Below are 17,666 nucleotides of genomic sequence, written 5' to 3'. Positions count from 1 at the left end.
AAAACGTTGGATAAAATCTGAACCTACGATTACCACATGGGAAGGTTTAAGATCATATTTTACAAAACAATTTAGCCCACCATGCAAAATTGCGAAGATGAAAATGAAAATTCAAAATTTTCAGCAGCTTGAAGATGAGACACTGTATGATGCTTGGGACCGTTATAAAGAAATGCTGCAAAATTGTCCACAACATGATCTAAATCCACATCAGGTCGTGCAGACTTTCTATAACGGGATCGATGTTTGTACCCGTCAGTTAGTTGACTCTCAAGGACCCATTCCTAAGAAAAATCCAGCTGACGGGAAAGCAATAATCGAGGAACTCGCCCAACACTCACATCAGTGGCATTCTTCACGAGATTCATCTATCCGAAAAAGATCAACAGGAGAGAGCTCAGATGGCTTGGCAGCATTAAATGCAAAATTGGATGCATTAGGAAGAGACATGAAAAAGGTCAATCAGACAATTCATGCTATCCAAGTCGGCTGTGACAACTGTAGTGGACCACATCTTGAAAGAGATTGTCCATTAGATCAAGATGGGAATCAAAAGGTTGATGTATGCTACTCATCTGGAGATAGATACGATGAAAGGAAGCCTCGGAACAACTGGAAACCATTCGATGAATACAAGAAGGAAATGGAGACAAAGCGGTCAAGGTTTCTACCAAAAAATCCCACCATTGGAGCAAATTGTGCAAGAAAAGAAGCCAACTTTCGAAGAAATGATGGCCAGATTTGCAGAAGCATCTGATAAAAGACATCGAGATACAGAAGAGTTGGTGAAAAGAATCGGATCAACAACTGAAACTGCTCTAAGAAATCAGCAAGCTTCGATGTTGAACATCGAAAACCAAATCGGGCAAATTTCGAGAGTACTACAAGAGCGATTTCCTGGAACATTACCAAGTAACGCTGAGACAAATCCGACTGCTCATGTCAAAGCAATAACAACTCGAACTGAAAAAAATCTTGAGCCGTTAGTTCCAGTTCATACTAACGAACCTTCTACTATTTCACAATCCCAAGAGAAGGAAAAAGAACCAGTTCCGGTTGAGACAATTACATCCACTCCAGTTGTCAAACCATATAGGCCACCAATTCCTTTCCCTCAACGCTTGAGGAAGGAAAAAGAGGAGGAGGACTATCGCAAATTCATCGATCATATCAAATCCTTGCATATCAACATCCCATTCATTGAAGCTATGGCTCAAATGCCCAAATATGCAAAATTTCTGAAAGATTTGCTTGTTAACCGAAAGAAAATGGAGGAAGCTTCAAGTGTAGTATTAAACGAACAATGTTCAGCAGCCATGTTGAACAAACTTCCTCAGAAAATGAGAGATCCAGGAAGTCTGACTTTACCGTGCCAATTTGGTAATTTGGGTCTCAGCCATGCTCTGGCTGATTCAGGAGCAAGTATAAATCTTATGCCATATTCGTTTTACAAGAAACTTGATTTACCTGAACCAAAACCAATTCGAATGGCAATCCATCTGGCAAACAAATCAGTGACGTATCCAAAAGGGATAGTGGAGGACTTACTGGTGAAAGTTGACAAGTTCGTATTTCCTGCAGATTTTGTAGTGCTTGATATGGAAGAAGACAATGAAGTTCCTATTATTTTGGGAAGACCATTCTTAAGCACTGCAAGAGCATTAGTTGACATTCATGGATCAAAGTTGACACTAAGAGTCGGAACTGATGCTATCACCTTCGGTCTTGATAGAGCAATGAAGCACTCCAAGGTGAGTGATGATGAAGTTTTCTTTGCTGATGTTTTTGATAACTTATTGGAAAATGAGATATTGGAAGTAAAAGATAAAGACATTGAAAGCATGATGCAACTTGGAGAAGATACGTTTGATGCTGAAAAAGATCTGGAAGAACTGGAAAAGCTGCTGGAGGAGATTAATCAAAAAGAAGACTACACGGATAGTAAATCAGAAAAAGAGGAAGCACACCACAAAGAAACACCTTTTGACTCCGATGTCAAAAGTGAGTTGAAAGATTTACCTGATCATTTGGAGTACGCATACCTAGGAAATAATGAGCAATTCCCTGTGATCATCGCTGCAAATCTCTCACCGCATGAAAAAGAGAGGTTGATTGAAGTTTTGAAAAAGAGAAAGCAAGCTATAGCATGGAATTTTTCTGATATCAAAGGAATAAATCCATCCTATTGTTCTCACAAAATTTTGATGGAAGAAGGATCAAAACCAGCAGTCCAACCACAAAGGCGATTGAACCCGAAAATGCAAGAAGTTGTGAGAAAAGAGATCGTAAAACTCTTAGATTCGGGAATGATCTACCCTATTTCAGACAGTCCATGGGTAAGCCCCATTCACATTGTCCCAAAGAAGGGAGGAATGGCCATCATAATCAATGAAAAGAATGAGCTGATACCAACAAGAACAGTTACAGGGTGGCGAGTGTGCATCGATTATCGAAAGTTAAATGATGCATCCCGCAAAGACCATTTCCCCCTTCCTTTTATCGATCAGATGCTAGAACGTCTTTCTGGAAATGCTTACTATTGTTTCCTAGATGGTTTCTCAGGATACTTTCAAATTCCTATCGTTCCTGAAGATCAAGAAAAGACAACATTCACTTGCCCATACGGAACTTTTGCATACAGACGAATGCCATTCAGACTTTGCAACCTTCCAAAGATGCATGACAGCCATTTTCCACGACATGGTGGAAAACTTCATGGAAGTGTTTATGGATGATTTTTTAGTGTTTGGAGATTCCTTTGATGCATGTTTAGCTAATCTAGACAAAATGCTTGCTAGATGCGAAGAATCAAATCTGGTTTTGAACTGGGAGAAATGTCATTTCATGGTGCAAGAAGGCATTGTACTAGGGCATAAAATCTCCAAGGAGGGGATTGAGGTGGACAAAGCGAAAATAGAGACAATATCAAAATTTCCACCTCCAACCAACGTCAAAGGGGTCAGAAGTTTTCTAGGTCATGCAGGATTTTACAGAAGGTTCATAAAAGATTTTTCAAAAATCACGCGCCCTTTGACTCAACTTCTGTTAAAGGAAGCAAAGTTTAATTTTTCTTCAGATTGTTTAAATGCTTTCAACAATTTAAAAGAAAAATTAACAACAGCCCCGATAATGGTCGCTCCAAATTGGAATTTGCCATTTGAATTAATGTGTGATGCTAGTGATTTTGCAGTGGGAGCAGTTATGGGACAAAGAATTGAGAAACATTTTCAGCCAATCTACTATGCCAGCAAGACGTTAAACCCCGCTCAAGCAAATTATACCACAACTGAAAAAGAATTGCTTGCTGTGGTTTATGCTTTTGAGAAATTTCGCTCTTACTTGATCTTGTCAAAAACTATTGTCTTTACTGATCATGCTGCCTTGAAGTATTTATTCAGGAAAGAAGACTCTAAGCAACGATTAATTCGTTGGATCATGTTACTCCAAGAATTTGACATCGAGATTAAAGACAAGAAAGGCATGGAAAATGTGGCTGCTGATCATTTGTCCAGATTAGAGAATCCCAACATCGAAGAACTCAAGGAGTCTGAAACAAATGACAAATTTCCAGATGAATCCTTGATGATGATAGGTGAAGAGGTACCTTGGTATGCAGACATTGTAAACTACTTGGCTGCATGATTTCTTTTTAAAGGAATGACACATCAACAGAAGAAGAAATTTTTTTCGGACCTCAGGCACTATTATTGGGATGACCCTTACTTATTCCGAAGTTGCGCGGATAATGTAGTAAGGAGATGCGTATTCGGAAAAGAAAGTCGTGAGATCATGAAAGGATGTCACGCTGGACCGACTGGGGGGCATCATGGTGCTAATTACACAGCAAGAAAAATCTTTGATGCTGGATTTTACTGGCCTACGATTTTCAAAGATGCTCACATGTTCGTGAAAGAATGTGATGCATGTCAAAGGGCCGGTAACATCTCTTCCCGAAATGAGATGCCCCAAAACAGCATCCAAGTATGTGAAATTTTTGACGTTTGGGGAATCGATTTTATGGGACCATTTCCTTCCTCACGAGGAAACAAATATATTTTGGTAGCTGTTGACTACGTATCAAAGTGGGCTGAAGCGAAAGCTTTACCCACTAACGATGCTCGTGTAGTAGTCAAGTTTTTAAAGAATCTGTTTTCACGTTTTGGTTTCCCTAAAGCTCTGATCAGTGACAGGGGTACACACTTCTGCAATACCCAACTGGAAAAGGTTTTGCAAAAATATGGTGTTCACCATAGAATCGTAACGGCTTATCATCCACAAACCAGTGGGCAAACTGAAGTCACAAATCGAGCTTTAAAAAGAATTCTGGAACGATCACTGGGAAGTAACAAGAAGGAATGGGCAGATAAACTTAATGATGCGCTGTGGGCATTTCGAACTGCATACAAAACACCTATTGGTAGTACACCATATAGGATGGTCTTTGGAAAAGCATGTCATTTGCCAGTCGAAATCGAACATAAAGCATTTTGGGCATTGAAATCATGCAACTTTGATCCTGTGGAAATTAAAACTAACCGTCTTATGCAGATGAATGCTCTGGAAGAATTAAGGGATGAAGCTTATGGAAACTCTCAAATCTACAAAGAGAAATCAAAGAAATGGCATGATAAAAGATTAAGCAGAGACAAAAAGTTTACCCCTGGAGAAAAAGTATTGCTATTCAATTCCAGGTTGAAACTTTTTCCAGGTAAACTGAAGACGCGTTGGTACGGTCCATTCACAATAAAAGAAGTCTTTTCACATGGTGCAATCGAACTAATTGGAAAAGATGGAGAAAGCTTTAAGGTAAATGGACATCGAGTGAAGCATTACCAGGAAGGAATGTTAGAAGAAGAAGAGAAAGAGGATATACCCCTCCAACTCACTGAAAACAATTAAGTGAGGGGTAGAGTCTGGCTCATGACTCAGTTAAAAAGAAGCGCTTGCGGGAGGCAACCCGATGTTTGTTTTGATTTTTAAATTGGTGTGTTTATTTTCTGTATGTTTGGTGTGAATTTTCTTTTTAGTTTGTGTTTTTGTTTTCAATAAAAGTGCTTTTTAATGGTTTTATTTTTTTGTGAAAGTTACTTTTCAGCTTAGAAACAGGTGATGGTCAGAATGGTGTAAAGTAAATTTCTGAAGTGCAAATTACAATTGGAGAAATGGCATCACATAAGTGTGGGGTGATTCCCCACAAAGAGCAGGATGGAGAACTGAAGTTGATACTGACCAACGGGAGAGCATTATTCGAAGGATGAAGCAAGTGTTCGGCCGACACAAGTCAAATCCAATTCACTCAGCGAAAAGGAGTAATTGATCTAATAACGCAATGTGTACTTGGCCAATATACAAAGCGTTAAATTCAAGAATCGCGTAGAGAATCCCAATAATTCCATTACGCGACGTGTCCAAATCTTATACGCGACACGTAAATGCACCTGTTCAGAGAAATTGTGCGGAAAAAGATTCAGATGCCACACTTACCTAAATCTCCAGCTGGTTCAAAAAGAAAAGATTTACATGCACTTCAACATCACAAACAGAAAAGTGCACTCAACACTTGTCCCACGCAAATCAGGATTTCTACCTCGCCACTACAATACCCCAGGGGAGTCTGTTCCTTTTTCTCCCTTTTTACTTTTATGTTCTTTAATTTTGCATACAATGGGGACATTGTATGATTTAAGTGTGAGGTAGGGGGTCGAATAAGGAAACCAAGCATTTTTGATAAAAAAAAAAAAAAAATTGCTAGATTCACATTTATTGAATAATGGTTTAATTCAGAAATCTAGTAAAAAATTAAAAAGTTTTATTGTGTTAAAACTTAAGTTGTTAACGTTGTGTAGGATGATCCAATGCGAACTCAAATGTTTAATTGAACCAATAGTATGTTATAGTACATTTGTGGCTTCCCTATCCTAGTGAAATCATGGAACAAAAACACAACCTTGCTTAGTTTGAGGGTCATAATATGTTTAGCATCGTGTACCAGAAATATATCCAGGAGAGCTTATGTAGTCATTGCACTCTAAACTAATATCTCTAACCAATAAGAGTTGAAGTTAAGTTCCCTTGCTTAAGCATATGTTTTTATTTTTTAGGATTGCTAGTAAAAAAAAAAAAATTACAAAGTTTGAGAATAAAAGTCTACAAAGCTATGAAGATCAAGAAATATCATGAAGAAAAATTCCAAAAATCAATGAAGACTCTAGAATAAAGGCAATTTGCCAAGTTATTAGTTATTGTAATTTTTATTTCTAGGTTATTTTTCCATATGTATGCTTGGGGACTTAGTAAAAATACTTTGAGGTTAAGAAAGATTTCTGAGGATATATTCGGAGGGATGCATAAAATGAATGTTGTTCAAAAGAAGTGGGCAAGTGTTTATGAAGATTGTGAGTATTTAGGATTAGGGAAGTTTTAAGAATCATTAGACACAAATGTATGCATTGAGTTTTCGATGTAATGGCTGGGTTCAAGTTGAATTGTTTTAAACAATGTTGGTGATGAAGGTTTTGATATGATGACATGCTAAAGTTAGTTTTGCTTGAGGACAAGCAAAGTTCAAGTGTGGGGTATTTTGATATCGCAATAATTATACATATATTTCGAGCGATATTTATGTATTTTTAGCTATATTTTGGTATGATTTAAGATAAAAGGTACTTATAAAGTTTGAAATTCCATTTTACAGCTAAAAATCATTTCTGAAGAAAAAGGAGAAGAAAATGTGCAAAAATCCGCAAAAAGAAGTGAAAGAAATTACACGAAGAAAAACGAGATCAAAAAGTCAAAGAATTCAAAAATAGCCGCGTTGGAAAGACGAGAAAAGAAAATAAAAATATAAAAAAACAAAAAGAATTTAAATTAATTAATGAGGTTTAATTAAAATAAATTATTGGGAATTAATTATTTAATTTCTAAATAATTTATATTAATTAAATTAATTTAATTTAATTTAAATTGGAAAAAGAAAAAAAAAATAGAAAAGAAACAAAAATCTAGCCCAAAATCGGAGCCCAAAACCCGAAGCCCTGATCCATTCTCGCGACCCAGATCCGGAAGATCCGAGCCCGATCCGATGTCCGCCCCGCGATCCACTTCCCCTCACAGAAGATCCGCGCATCGACCCGATCCGACCCGGGTTTAGGATCCGCGCTTTTTTCCGATTATGACGTCATCGACGACGTCACTCGGTTCTGATCCGCATCCGACTTCGACCCGATCCGACCCGAAGATCCGATTCGTATTACCTCACGTAAGATCCGCGTGTTGACCCGGTTTCCGACCCAGAATTCGATTCGGTACTATTCATGCCTAAACGACATCGTTTTGAGTACCAGATTTGCCAATTCCGATTCCATTACGTTTTTAACCATTTTTTCCCCACTTTTTCCTATTCTAAACCCATTCCTTTCCAACCAATACTCAATAATTCACCACCTTTAAACTTTCCAACCATTTATTCCCATCTTTTTAATTCTTTTGAATTTTTTTTCATTAGATCCAATCTCAATTTATTTCTTTTTGGTATTTAATTCTTCCAATTTTTACTATAAATACCACCATTTTTCACCACAAAAGAAGAGAGGAGATTGAATCATACACTTTGATACACAAATTTCTCCATACAATTTCTTACCATATCACCACTATACCAAATTCCACCCAACCTTTGAACCACAATTGGGGATTCAAGAGTCAAAAAGCTAAGGAATTGAAGATTGCAGTGGCATTAGGGACTACATCGGGTTTGTTTTATCGACATGTTTAACATTCTCAATATGTTTTCTATGTATGTTGTAACCTTAATTATGAGCTAAATTCTCTTTGCTTTCACTTGGATAATAAAACCTTGAAAATATGATTTGATTTATATTATTCGGATATTAATTGTTATTTATTTTATCATGCATATTTGATCATTTATTTGTATATGTTAAGTTTTTGTAATTAATTCTCCTATAACTAAGTTAATATTTTTAAAAGATCACTTTAATTATATTATCTTGAATCATAAATTTTTCATAACCATTGATATTTATGACTAGTAAAGGACAATATTCTAGGAATTGGGCAAAATAAAATACTAAAAATTTAACATGTATATTTTATATCGTACGACCAACTTACGATTCCTATTTGTTTTACTACCACTAAAATGAATAGTTTGATCAAATGTTTGCATGATAGGAATTAATTATTGTTAAATAAAATTGTTAATTGCATGACAATTGTTTTTAATTAATTTTATTATCAAAACGGTAAAAAATTTAGATCATGATTTTTAACCAATTTTAGAAATCGGTAAATAACTAATAATATCCATTGCACTTAATATAAATCATTCATTACTAAAAGGTGGAATTAAATCTAAGTGAAAGCATCCTTATCATTCTTGATTCTTAAAAACCAATTCTTGTTCTATATTTATTCTACACTTTAATTGTTAAAATTCTCATTATTGTCTTGTTACTAAAAATTCCCCCAAGTTACTTATCTTTTAAGTTAATTAGCGACAAATAGTCTAAATTTAAATCATACTCGTTTCCCCAAGTGTTCGACATCCGTTCTTACCATTGCTATATTACAAATTCAATTAGGTACACTTGCCTAAGTCGTGTAGTAAATTCTAGCATCGGTAATTTCAACCTTATAAATTTAAAACTAGTGAAATTTACACATCAACTATTTAACCCTAGAAGTTGATGAGTTGTTATTAGAGCGTGTTGGTGATTGTGTTTCAAAGGGGTTAGCAAAAGCGGGTTGTTATTTTTGGTAGTGTTCTGAAACTTCATTGCTTTTTTAGTGTGTGGTCAAAACAATGTTGTCATGGATGGTTCTGGTGGTGTGTTCACGAAGACCTGGGCATTCTTGTTACTTGATTTTGGGTGTTATTTTTGAGTCATTTTGATCACTTAATTAGGCTTACGTTTTTTTGGGATGTTTTGGTGATGAAGTTCAAGAATTATGAGATTAGTAAATCACAAAATAATGAAGGAAGAATCATTTTTTTTGGCTATTTTAGATGAAATAGAAATGAATCATGAAAGAAATTTTACTCCATAAATATCAAGAGTCAATGAAGTTTCAATAACTCTTTTTGATAGTTTTGATAGAAAAGAATTGGACACTTCAGTTCTAGACAACTACAGTCTATGTGAACGCGTGATTTTGTTGTTGTATGGTATGTGTGATTTCCTAATCAGATTAGAGAGGGTTAGGATATTGGGTTATTGTCACTGTAGCCCAACAATGTTTTGTATATTGGTTTAAAATGGTCCCTCGTGACTTTTTTTTGCCTTTAAAGGGTACGAACTTGTGTTTTACCGGTTAATTTGGTACCTTTACCTATTTTTGAAGGTTACACTGCCTTTATCACCTGCCAACTAAGCAGGTGAGTCAACAATGACTCATTGGTGAGTCGACTCATCGTTGCCACGTAAGTAAAATCGATTGGGGAGGAAAAGGATTGCACCTGCCAAACGAAATCGGAAGTAAAATCGACTGGGGAGGAAAAGGATTGATCCTCGTCGCTCCAAGGGGAAAGAACGATCGCAGATGTGCGATCGATTGAAAAAGCGGGAAATCAGGGTCTAGAAATCGATTAGTCAAAGGGGAACGACCAATGATTGGCTAGAAGGAAGCACATAGGTGCGTAGTCTGCTACTCCGGATGCCTTGGCCGATCGTGTTCACCTATGGGGCTTGACGAGGCCGAAGGGAAGGAAGAAAGGGGAAGGCATCGAGGTTTCTTGCTTCGGTTGTGGTAGCGAGTTGTGAAAAGGTGTTCGGTGGTGTTGATCAAGGAAACGATCAGCGCACGGCTCGGGCTCCGGTGGTTTGGCAACGAGGGTCGATGGGACGGAAAGGAAAGGGGATCCTGTCTTTGGCCAGCCGTGGAGGTGTTAATTGTTGGATTAATGTCTAAGTCCATAACTATAATTGGTAAGACTTGACCTGACCCGACATGGTCCATTTGGGTTGCATGGCATCGGGACAATTGGATAGACAAGATGAGGAAAAAGGATACTAGTGATTTATATTAATATATTATAAGTTCTAATATATTAATATATAATCATATTATTTAATTAGTATTGATCAAGAATTAATTTATAATTAATTAAGTGATCAAAAGGAACTAATTAAATATGGACTCTAAGATATATGTGTGTGATGGGCCAAGTTCATTTTGGTTGCGCTAAGCTTTCATGGATAGTCCATGGAGTGTTTAACCCATGGATCATATGAAATGAAAGGTCATGGGTATTAGGGTTTAACCCTAATCTCCACGCTATATAAAGATGTCCTTGGTTGGTGAAATTGGAACTAGTGTGTGTACACAAAAGGGCAAGGCCGATTTCACTAGAGAGAACCAAAGTATCCTTATTCTCAAGGTTATTCCAAGTGTTCATGGTGTTGTGTGAACCATTTGAGGTGTCACACTTGGGGCACTAGGCACTCAAGCTTCATGAAGACAAGTTACATCAAAAAAAGGTATGTATTATATCTATTTTATTACCCCAAGTATATGATATTTGTATGCTAGTATAGGGTAATATCTTGGAAACTTCATATTTGCATGTATAATAGAGAAAACATAGATCCAATGTATTTAGGGTTGTATGTGCACCATAGGATGTTGTAGTATACTAAAACCCAACAGTGGTATCAGAGCCATGGGTTGTTTTCTGTTATATTCATGCAAATGTTTGATTTTCAAAGTTGAAAAAAGAAAAAGAAAATAACCATGAAGTTTGTCAAATTTTAAGATAATTACTTGTTTTGTGAAAAACTAATTATTTGTAAAATTTGAATCATTTGCTATATGAGTTGAATTAGGTCAAATTTAGTAAAAGATAAAATGATATGATTATTTTATTAGTTTTAAAAGTTTGATCTAAATGTTTTTTATGGAGTTACAAATTTTGTCATAAAATTTTGGAGCTCAAAAGTTTTTTTTAAAAGTTATGATCTTAAGAGTATTGAAACCTCCATAAGTTATGGATATGAAAAGGTTTTTAAAAAAAAAAATTGATTCAAAGTTTTTATGGAGTTACAAAATTTGGTGTTAATGTTTTAAAGAATTCCATAACTTATTCTTAAGTTATGGAACATGAAAAGTTTCATCATAAAACAAGCATTTAACTCCATAAGTTATGGATTACCAAAAGTTTTATGTTTCCTTGATTTATGAGTTAGTTTAGATTAATGGAAAAAAAAATTGTGTTTTAGTTGTTTTCAATCCTAATTAATCTAAAAGTTGTTCATAAAATGTGTTTTTTTGTAACTTGTCCTCAAGTTATATGAAAAGTCACATTTATGAATCTTAAAAACTCATAAATATGCCTTAGGTTCCAAAAAAATGAAGAGTCTTTTCTTATAAATAGTTTTTATGGCTCCATAATTTGTCCTCAAGTTATGGATGTCCAAGAGTCTCTTCATTAAAAGTTTTAAAGCTTTACTTAAAACTCATAAGTTATGAAAATCCAAGAGTTTTGAATAGTTTCAAAACTTGCCCTCAAGTTTTGGAATTTGAAAAGTTTTCTCTAATGAATACTTTAATTCCAAGTTAAGCCCTTAGAATTTTAAAAGTTAAAATTCAACCCTTATACTTTATAATATTATAAGTTAATAATATATATATGTGTATAAGAGCAAGTCAGTCTTACCATTAGTAGGCCTCATTCACGAAGCCGGTCTATAAGGGGGGTATAAGGTTGTTGCCTATAAAATGGCAGCTTAATGGGTGTCCACTCTCACCCACCGCTTCCTTGACTGGTGGAGGGTCGTTAGCCGAACAGGTAGGACAAGGACTATAATTCTCCCTTCATTAAAAGTATTAATGATAAATACTACGTAACTAAACACTTATAAATTCCCAATCTTAGTTACTTAGCAAAATGTGAATAAGGTGCTAATCCATGAAATTACACTTTGCACTTTGTTTAAACCGTTAGTGGAGCGTGTGTGGTTAACCGGCACACTAACCTGGATTTAACAAGGTAGGCAAAGGGTAACTTAATATTTATCATAGTATCGATGGAGCTCGTGTGGTTAACCGGCACATCGATTGAGGGGTAAATATTAAGGGTACCAAGTATATTTGCATGGTTACTTCACACCTTGTTTTGTGATCCTCGGCATCCCAGTCACAAAACCTGAAGGGCATACTCGAGATTGAAACATGCCATTGAAAAGTTCAATGAATCTGAAAAGATCTAGGAGTTTCAAATCCAATTAAAAACCTAATTAAATTATTTCGTTTTTCATGGTGGAAATTAGTAAATCGTCATTTACCTACCTTCAACTATTTTATAACTCGGATTACGGCATCCCTCTTCCAGTTATAAATAGGTTGTTGGATCCTATCCTTAATATTTCATATTGAGTGTTATATTAAGGACTTTAGATCAACTATCTTGAATATCTCCCAAAAGATGTCTAGCTCAGACATCTATGATCTTCCCAAATCTCTTGGAACTTTACTTCCTCCATCTCCTCCAATTATTCTCCCTAACCCACAAGTTCAAGGTCACTCAAACCCTATTGGCAAGGCAAGGTCTAGGTGTGATTACATCTTGGAGATGAAGTCACATATTGACAAGCCAGGAGAGTTGGGTGTCAAAGTCTTGAGAAAGTTGGATGTTCAATCACTTTCTAAGTCACATAGTGAGTTCCTTTGGGACTACTATGAAACAGACTATGACATGAACCATAATGATCATATCTATTTGCTTGGTGCTACTGAATCAGCAATGATTTGGAGGACTAGTAAAGCAAATTTGATTAGAAGATCAACTTTCCAAACTTCCATGGACTTTGAAAATGGTAACATTGGATATCCAGAAAAGCTTTCGCTTCCCAATGGAAAGGGATTGGCCATAGTCAACTCGGTTGACCAAATGGTAAAGAGAAAGGCAAGTCTATGATAGTCCAGTACACCATTCCCAAAGAGTCCATATGTTTCTCTTGCCAAAGGAAGGGGCATTGATTGCGAAGCTGCCTATTTACCTGAAAGATCATAAGGTTGATCAAGTCAAGAAGTTTGACTCTACTTTAGGTAAAGTCCACTATCTAACTTTGTTAAGTTTCTATTCTGAGATTCTTGTTGCATGATGTGACTGGGTCACATGTTGATGTTTTAAGAATCAAAGAAATGTGAAGAAACTTAAAGGAAGTATATGCTGATTCTGATCGCGAAGATAGATTTCGATCGCATGGTTCGGTGATCAGAATTTTTGAGCTACTTCATAAGAGTTGTGATATATTGCTTAGGAATAGATAACAACAAGTTTTGCATATGCATTTGCATTGTAAGGATAAGTTTCTCCGCAAGTTTTAAATAAAAGAAAATTTTGTTTTATTTATTTTAAATATCCTTACAAGTGGCATTTGTGAAAAATGGTTGTTTATATGATTCCATTGATAGCAATATTTGAAAAAAAATGGACTTGATTCTTTCGTTTGTGGTAGTGTCATAATTTACCAAATAAAGAAAGATTCTCATTCCTAAGGCTTCAGTTGGATAGAAACTTGGAATCATGCAAGTTGAATAGTATGATGAATGAGAACTTTCAAGCATTGGAAAATTAAGACTTGTTCACATGGATGTGTGAATCAAGTGAAGGACTAAAGGGATCGAATACACATTCTTGTGCACTGGTCATGTCCACCACAAAGATCGATAAGATTATTCGTCATGATTTACTAAAGTTTAGTAAATATGGTTATACTTACAAGTTTAAGTATAATTCTGAAACATTGGAAAAGTCTTAATGTATGGCCGAACGAATGGGAATAATCAACTTAGGTAGAAAGATAAAAGTTTCTCAAATCTGAAAAGATAGGAGAGTACTTTAGTATCAAGTTTTGTGATCATCTTAATGATTAAAGAACCATATCACAATTGGTCTTCTAAGGACATCTTAGTGCATTTTTATGGCTAAGAAGAGGAGTCATGAATTGTTGAAATGGTTAAATCAAGAAGATGAGTCATACCTCGTTCCAAAACAATTCTTAGAGTCATGCTCCAAGATTGTAATTTGAGTGACACATCTTAAAGAAGGATTATTAACACTTGTCAAATGTAAGAGTAAAAGTGTCCTACTCTTGTACATTTGAAATTGGTAAGTTGTGATGTTTTGAATAAAACAAAGACCAACTTAGGCCAATTGTGTGAAGTGTTTGTCTTGATAAAGAATCCGCACTATTCCTTGCATATTTGACAAGAGAGTCTTATATGTCAAGAGGACAGTGGGAGTCTTAAAGGTTTTGAAAGTCTCAAGAACTAATCAAGAATAAAACCCGAGGTTCTTCACTAGCACACGACTTGAGGTTTATAACCTATCGTGTTGACATATTTCTATTTATGTGCCCATTCCAGTTAAAGATGTCTTTGCATATGAGTTCTTAGAGTTCTCAGTTGGTTGCATAACAACTTGGAAGTAATGGCAGACCCTTGAGCTGCCAGGTGGTAAGAAATTAAGATTAAGTTCAGTCCATATGTGTTTGGATTTGTCATTATCCTTGTCTTGTGACTATGGTTTTGACGATTCACATGGATAAGAACACATACACCATAAAATCTAAGGGTCATAAGGTTTCTATCCGATTCATGAAAATGATGGTGAGGAAACACTTCCACCAAGTAGATTTGAAGCAGATGGCAAAAGGTCTAAACAATTGAGACTATGATTACGGTATCCCTTTTCATAGTTCTGAAATTGTTTAGACACACATGCATGCTACCTAAGGAAAGGTGTATGATTTTGATAAAGTTTTATCAAAGCATCTCGTATCAGAAATCTGAACTTTGGTAAGAAATTCAATAAAGTATTGATTTCTAGAAGTCCAGTTGATTTCTGAGTACATGTTAAAGCTAGTGGGAGCATAAGTGTTATGCTAACAATCATCATGTTAGTGGGAGCATGATAATTATTGTTAGTGTTGCAAGTTAGCAATGTTAATTATAGAAAACAAAAGTTTCAATTCGTGAGGCTGCAGGGATTGAAAAAGTTGTTTTGCTATAATTAAGGGAGAGGATATACTTCATTTCAGTTCTAAAGGCTTAGATTGAGACCTTAATCATCTTTAGTCAAGAATATATATATATATAAATTTCATGTTGGATTGGTTCAACTTAAGGAAAATTCTATATATTGCGTTCTCAAAATTCGATTATGATTACGGCATCCCTCTTCATAGTCAAATTTTGAAAACATGGCAAATAAAAATATTGTAGCAAAAGACTGGTCTAGAATCATGTCTTTATGTGAGACATCATGAATTGTGTACCATTTGCTTTGGGTACAGGATCGATTGCATGTGCTATATTATTTGTCATTTCTAAATTTTTCCAAATGCCCAGAGGCATTAAGAAGGGAAAAGGTCTAGAATTGGATATGACTAAAATGATTAAGCAATTGTCAAGGACAATCTGAGGTTTACCAAAGATTGGTTGCTCAGGGACAGTTGGAAGTATAGTGCTAATTTTGGAAGGACCATATTGACATATTCTGAAAAGAGGCATCTCTTATTCAGAAGTGATAGTCAAAATGAGAATATGGAGTTGTCTCCATAGGTGGAAGTTATCTGTGTAAGATTAGAAAACTTAATGCAAGAAACATGTCCAAAGCAATGTACTTTGAATATGATACTTAGTTTCCATGAAGTTGATCTCCATTGGAATACCTTATAATGACTGTTGACAAGTCTTTGTGACTTTGTACATATTCATTACAAGAGGGTCGGTGCATATAAGTTTAAAATCTAAACAGATTTCGATAAATGATAGGAATTTGAAATTCTCACATTTTTCGATAAGGATTTGGGAGTATGAAATTAGAATCATTGAAATTATGTTCAATTGGTTTATTTCACAAAGTAAGGATCATAGAGAAACATAGAGTGCATACTTGGTGTATGGCAAAGCTATTGTTTAAGAAAAACATAGTGTACATGCTTGGAGCATGGGACAACTAGTGTTTTTAATTCAAGTATAAAGTTGATAAAACCGAAACAATGAATAATGAGTAATCAGTATGGTGATAAATAAAAGTGTTTATTTATATTCATAGGGTTTGATACCATATTTGATTCATTTATTCTTGTGTTTCACTTTGCATGTTTTGACTTCCAGAATAACTAAGTCGATCTTCCTGAATGATTAAGTTATTCAAACCATCCACAGTCGGTCATATGTTGGAAGTAGATATGAATCAAGACTGTCATGGGTTGGTTTGTAGAGGTCCAAGTTGGTGGACAAAGTGGTGCTACAACACTCATGAGTGCTCATAAGTTCTGAGTATTGGATTCAACCCACGCTCATTTGAATCACTTCATGGATTTTATCACAAGTGATCATGAGACGATAATATCTTATATTCTTCAAACCTAGAGATATGAGTTGTTACTATGAGTTGGTTATACATTGATTGCACGAAAACGCATTTGGTAACTCGATGTTATAAAACGTGCCTTTGTGTATGATTCAACAAGTAGTAGAACAAGCCATATGAGTCGAAGTTTATCCATTCCTTTTACCTTCGGGATAAAAGCGATATCTGTGGGCCCCTCGATGATTTAGCGATGACACATGTGAGTGCTTGGCCAAGACAGGACTGATTTGATTTGTTCAATCAGTCAGTCATCATAAATCGAAAATCGGAAAACAACAAATGGACAGAGAGAATGATTATAATCCATGTCTCAGTCCATATGATATCTAGAATGGAGGAATATATGATCCCTTATCTAATGGACAAGTCATTGACAAAGGTCAGAGTTCATCGGCAAGGTCAGAGTTCGACAGAAGCTTTTGAGAGCTACGATTGCCAGTTGGTTTTTGAAGTCATACTCAATAATAGTTTTAGACTTATCCAAGTGGGAGACTGTTGGATTAATGTCTAAGTCCATAACTATAATTGGTAAGACTTGACCTGACCCGGCATGGTCCATTTGGGTTGCATGGCATCGGGACAATTGGATAGACAAGATGAGGAAAAAGGATACTAGTGATTTATATTAATATATTATAAGTTCTAATATATTAATATATAATCATATTATTTAATTAGTATTGATCAAGAATTAATTTATAATTAATTAAGTGATCAAAAGGAACTAATTAAATATGGACTCTAAGATATATGTGTGTGATGGGCCAAGTTCATTTAGGTTGGGCTAAGCTTTCATGGATAGTCCATGGAGTGTTTAACCCATGGATCATATGAAATGAAAGGTCATGGGTATTAGGGTTTAACCCTAATCTCCACGCTATATAAAGATGTCCTTGGTTGGTGAAATTGGAACTAGTGTGTGTACACAAAAGGGCAAGGCCGATTTCACTAGAGAGAACCAAAGTATCCTTATTCTCAAGGTTATTCCAAGTGTTCATGGTGTTGTGTGAACCATTTGAGGTGTCACACTTGGGGCACTAGGCACTCAAGCTTCATGAAGACAAGTTACATAAAAAAAAAAGGTATGTATTATATCTATTTTATTACCCCAAGTATATGATATTTGTATGCTAGTATAGGGTAATATCTTGGAAACTTCATATTTGCATGTATAATAGAGAAAACATAGATCCAAGGTATTTAGGGTTGTATGTGCACCATAGGATGTTGTAGTATACTAAAACCCAACATTAATAGTCATCGA

The 17,666-nt window shown here is 35.5% G+C and overlaps 1 protein-coding gene across 1 annotated transcript; it reads left to right on the top strand.

The window, feature by feature from the left end:
- Positions 1–839: 839 nt before the first annotated feature.
- On the top strand, positions 840–2,735 carry LOC145121624 (uncharacterized). Its single transcript, XM_079057343.1, has one exon. It carries the CDS (start codon positions 840–842, stop codon positions 2,733–2,735), a length of 1,896 nt encoding a protein of 631 aa, XP_078913469.1.
- The last annotated feature ends 14,931 nt before the right edge of the window (positions 2,736–17,666 follow it).

Source organism: Lactuca virosa, chromosome 6, assembly GCF_052849685.1.
Source record: "Lactuca virosa cultivar CGN04683 chromosome 6, Lactuca_virosa_CGN04683_v6, whole genome shotgun sequence".
In the NCBI taxonomy this organism is placed as follows: domain Eukaryota; kingdom Viridiplantae; phylum Streptophyta; class Magnoliopsida; order Asterales; family Asteraceae; genus Lactuca; species Lactuca virosa.
Note: the sequence above shows the minus strand (reverse complement) of the source record. Positions and strands in the feature narration are given on the sequence as shown.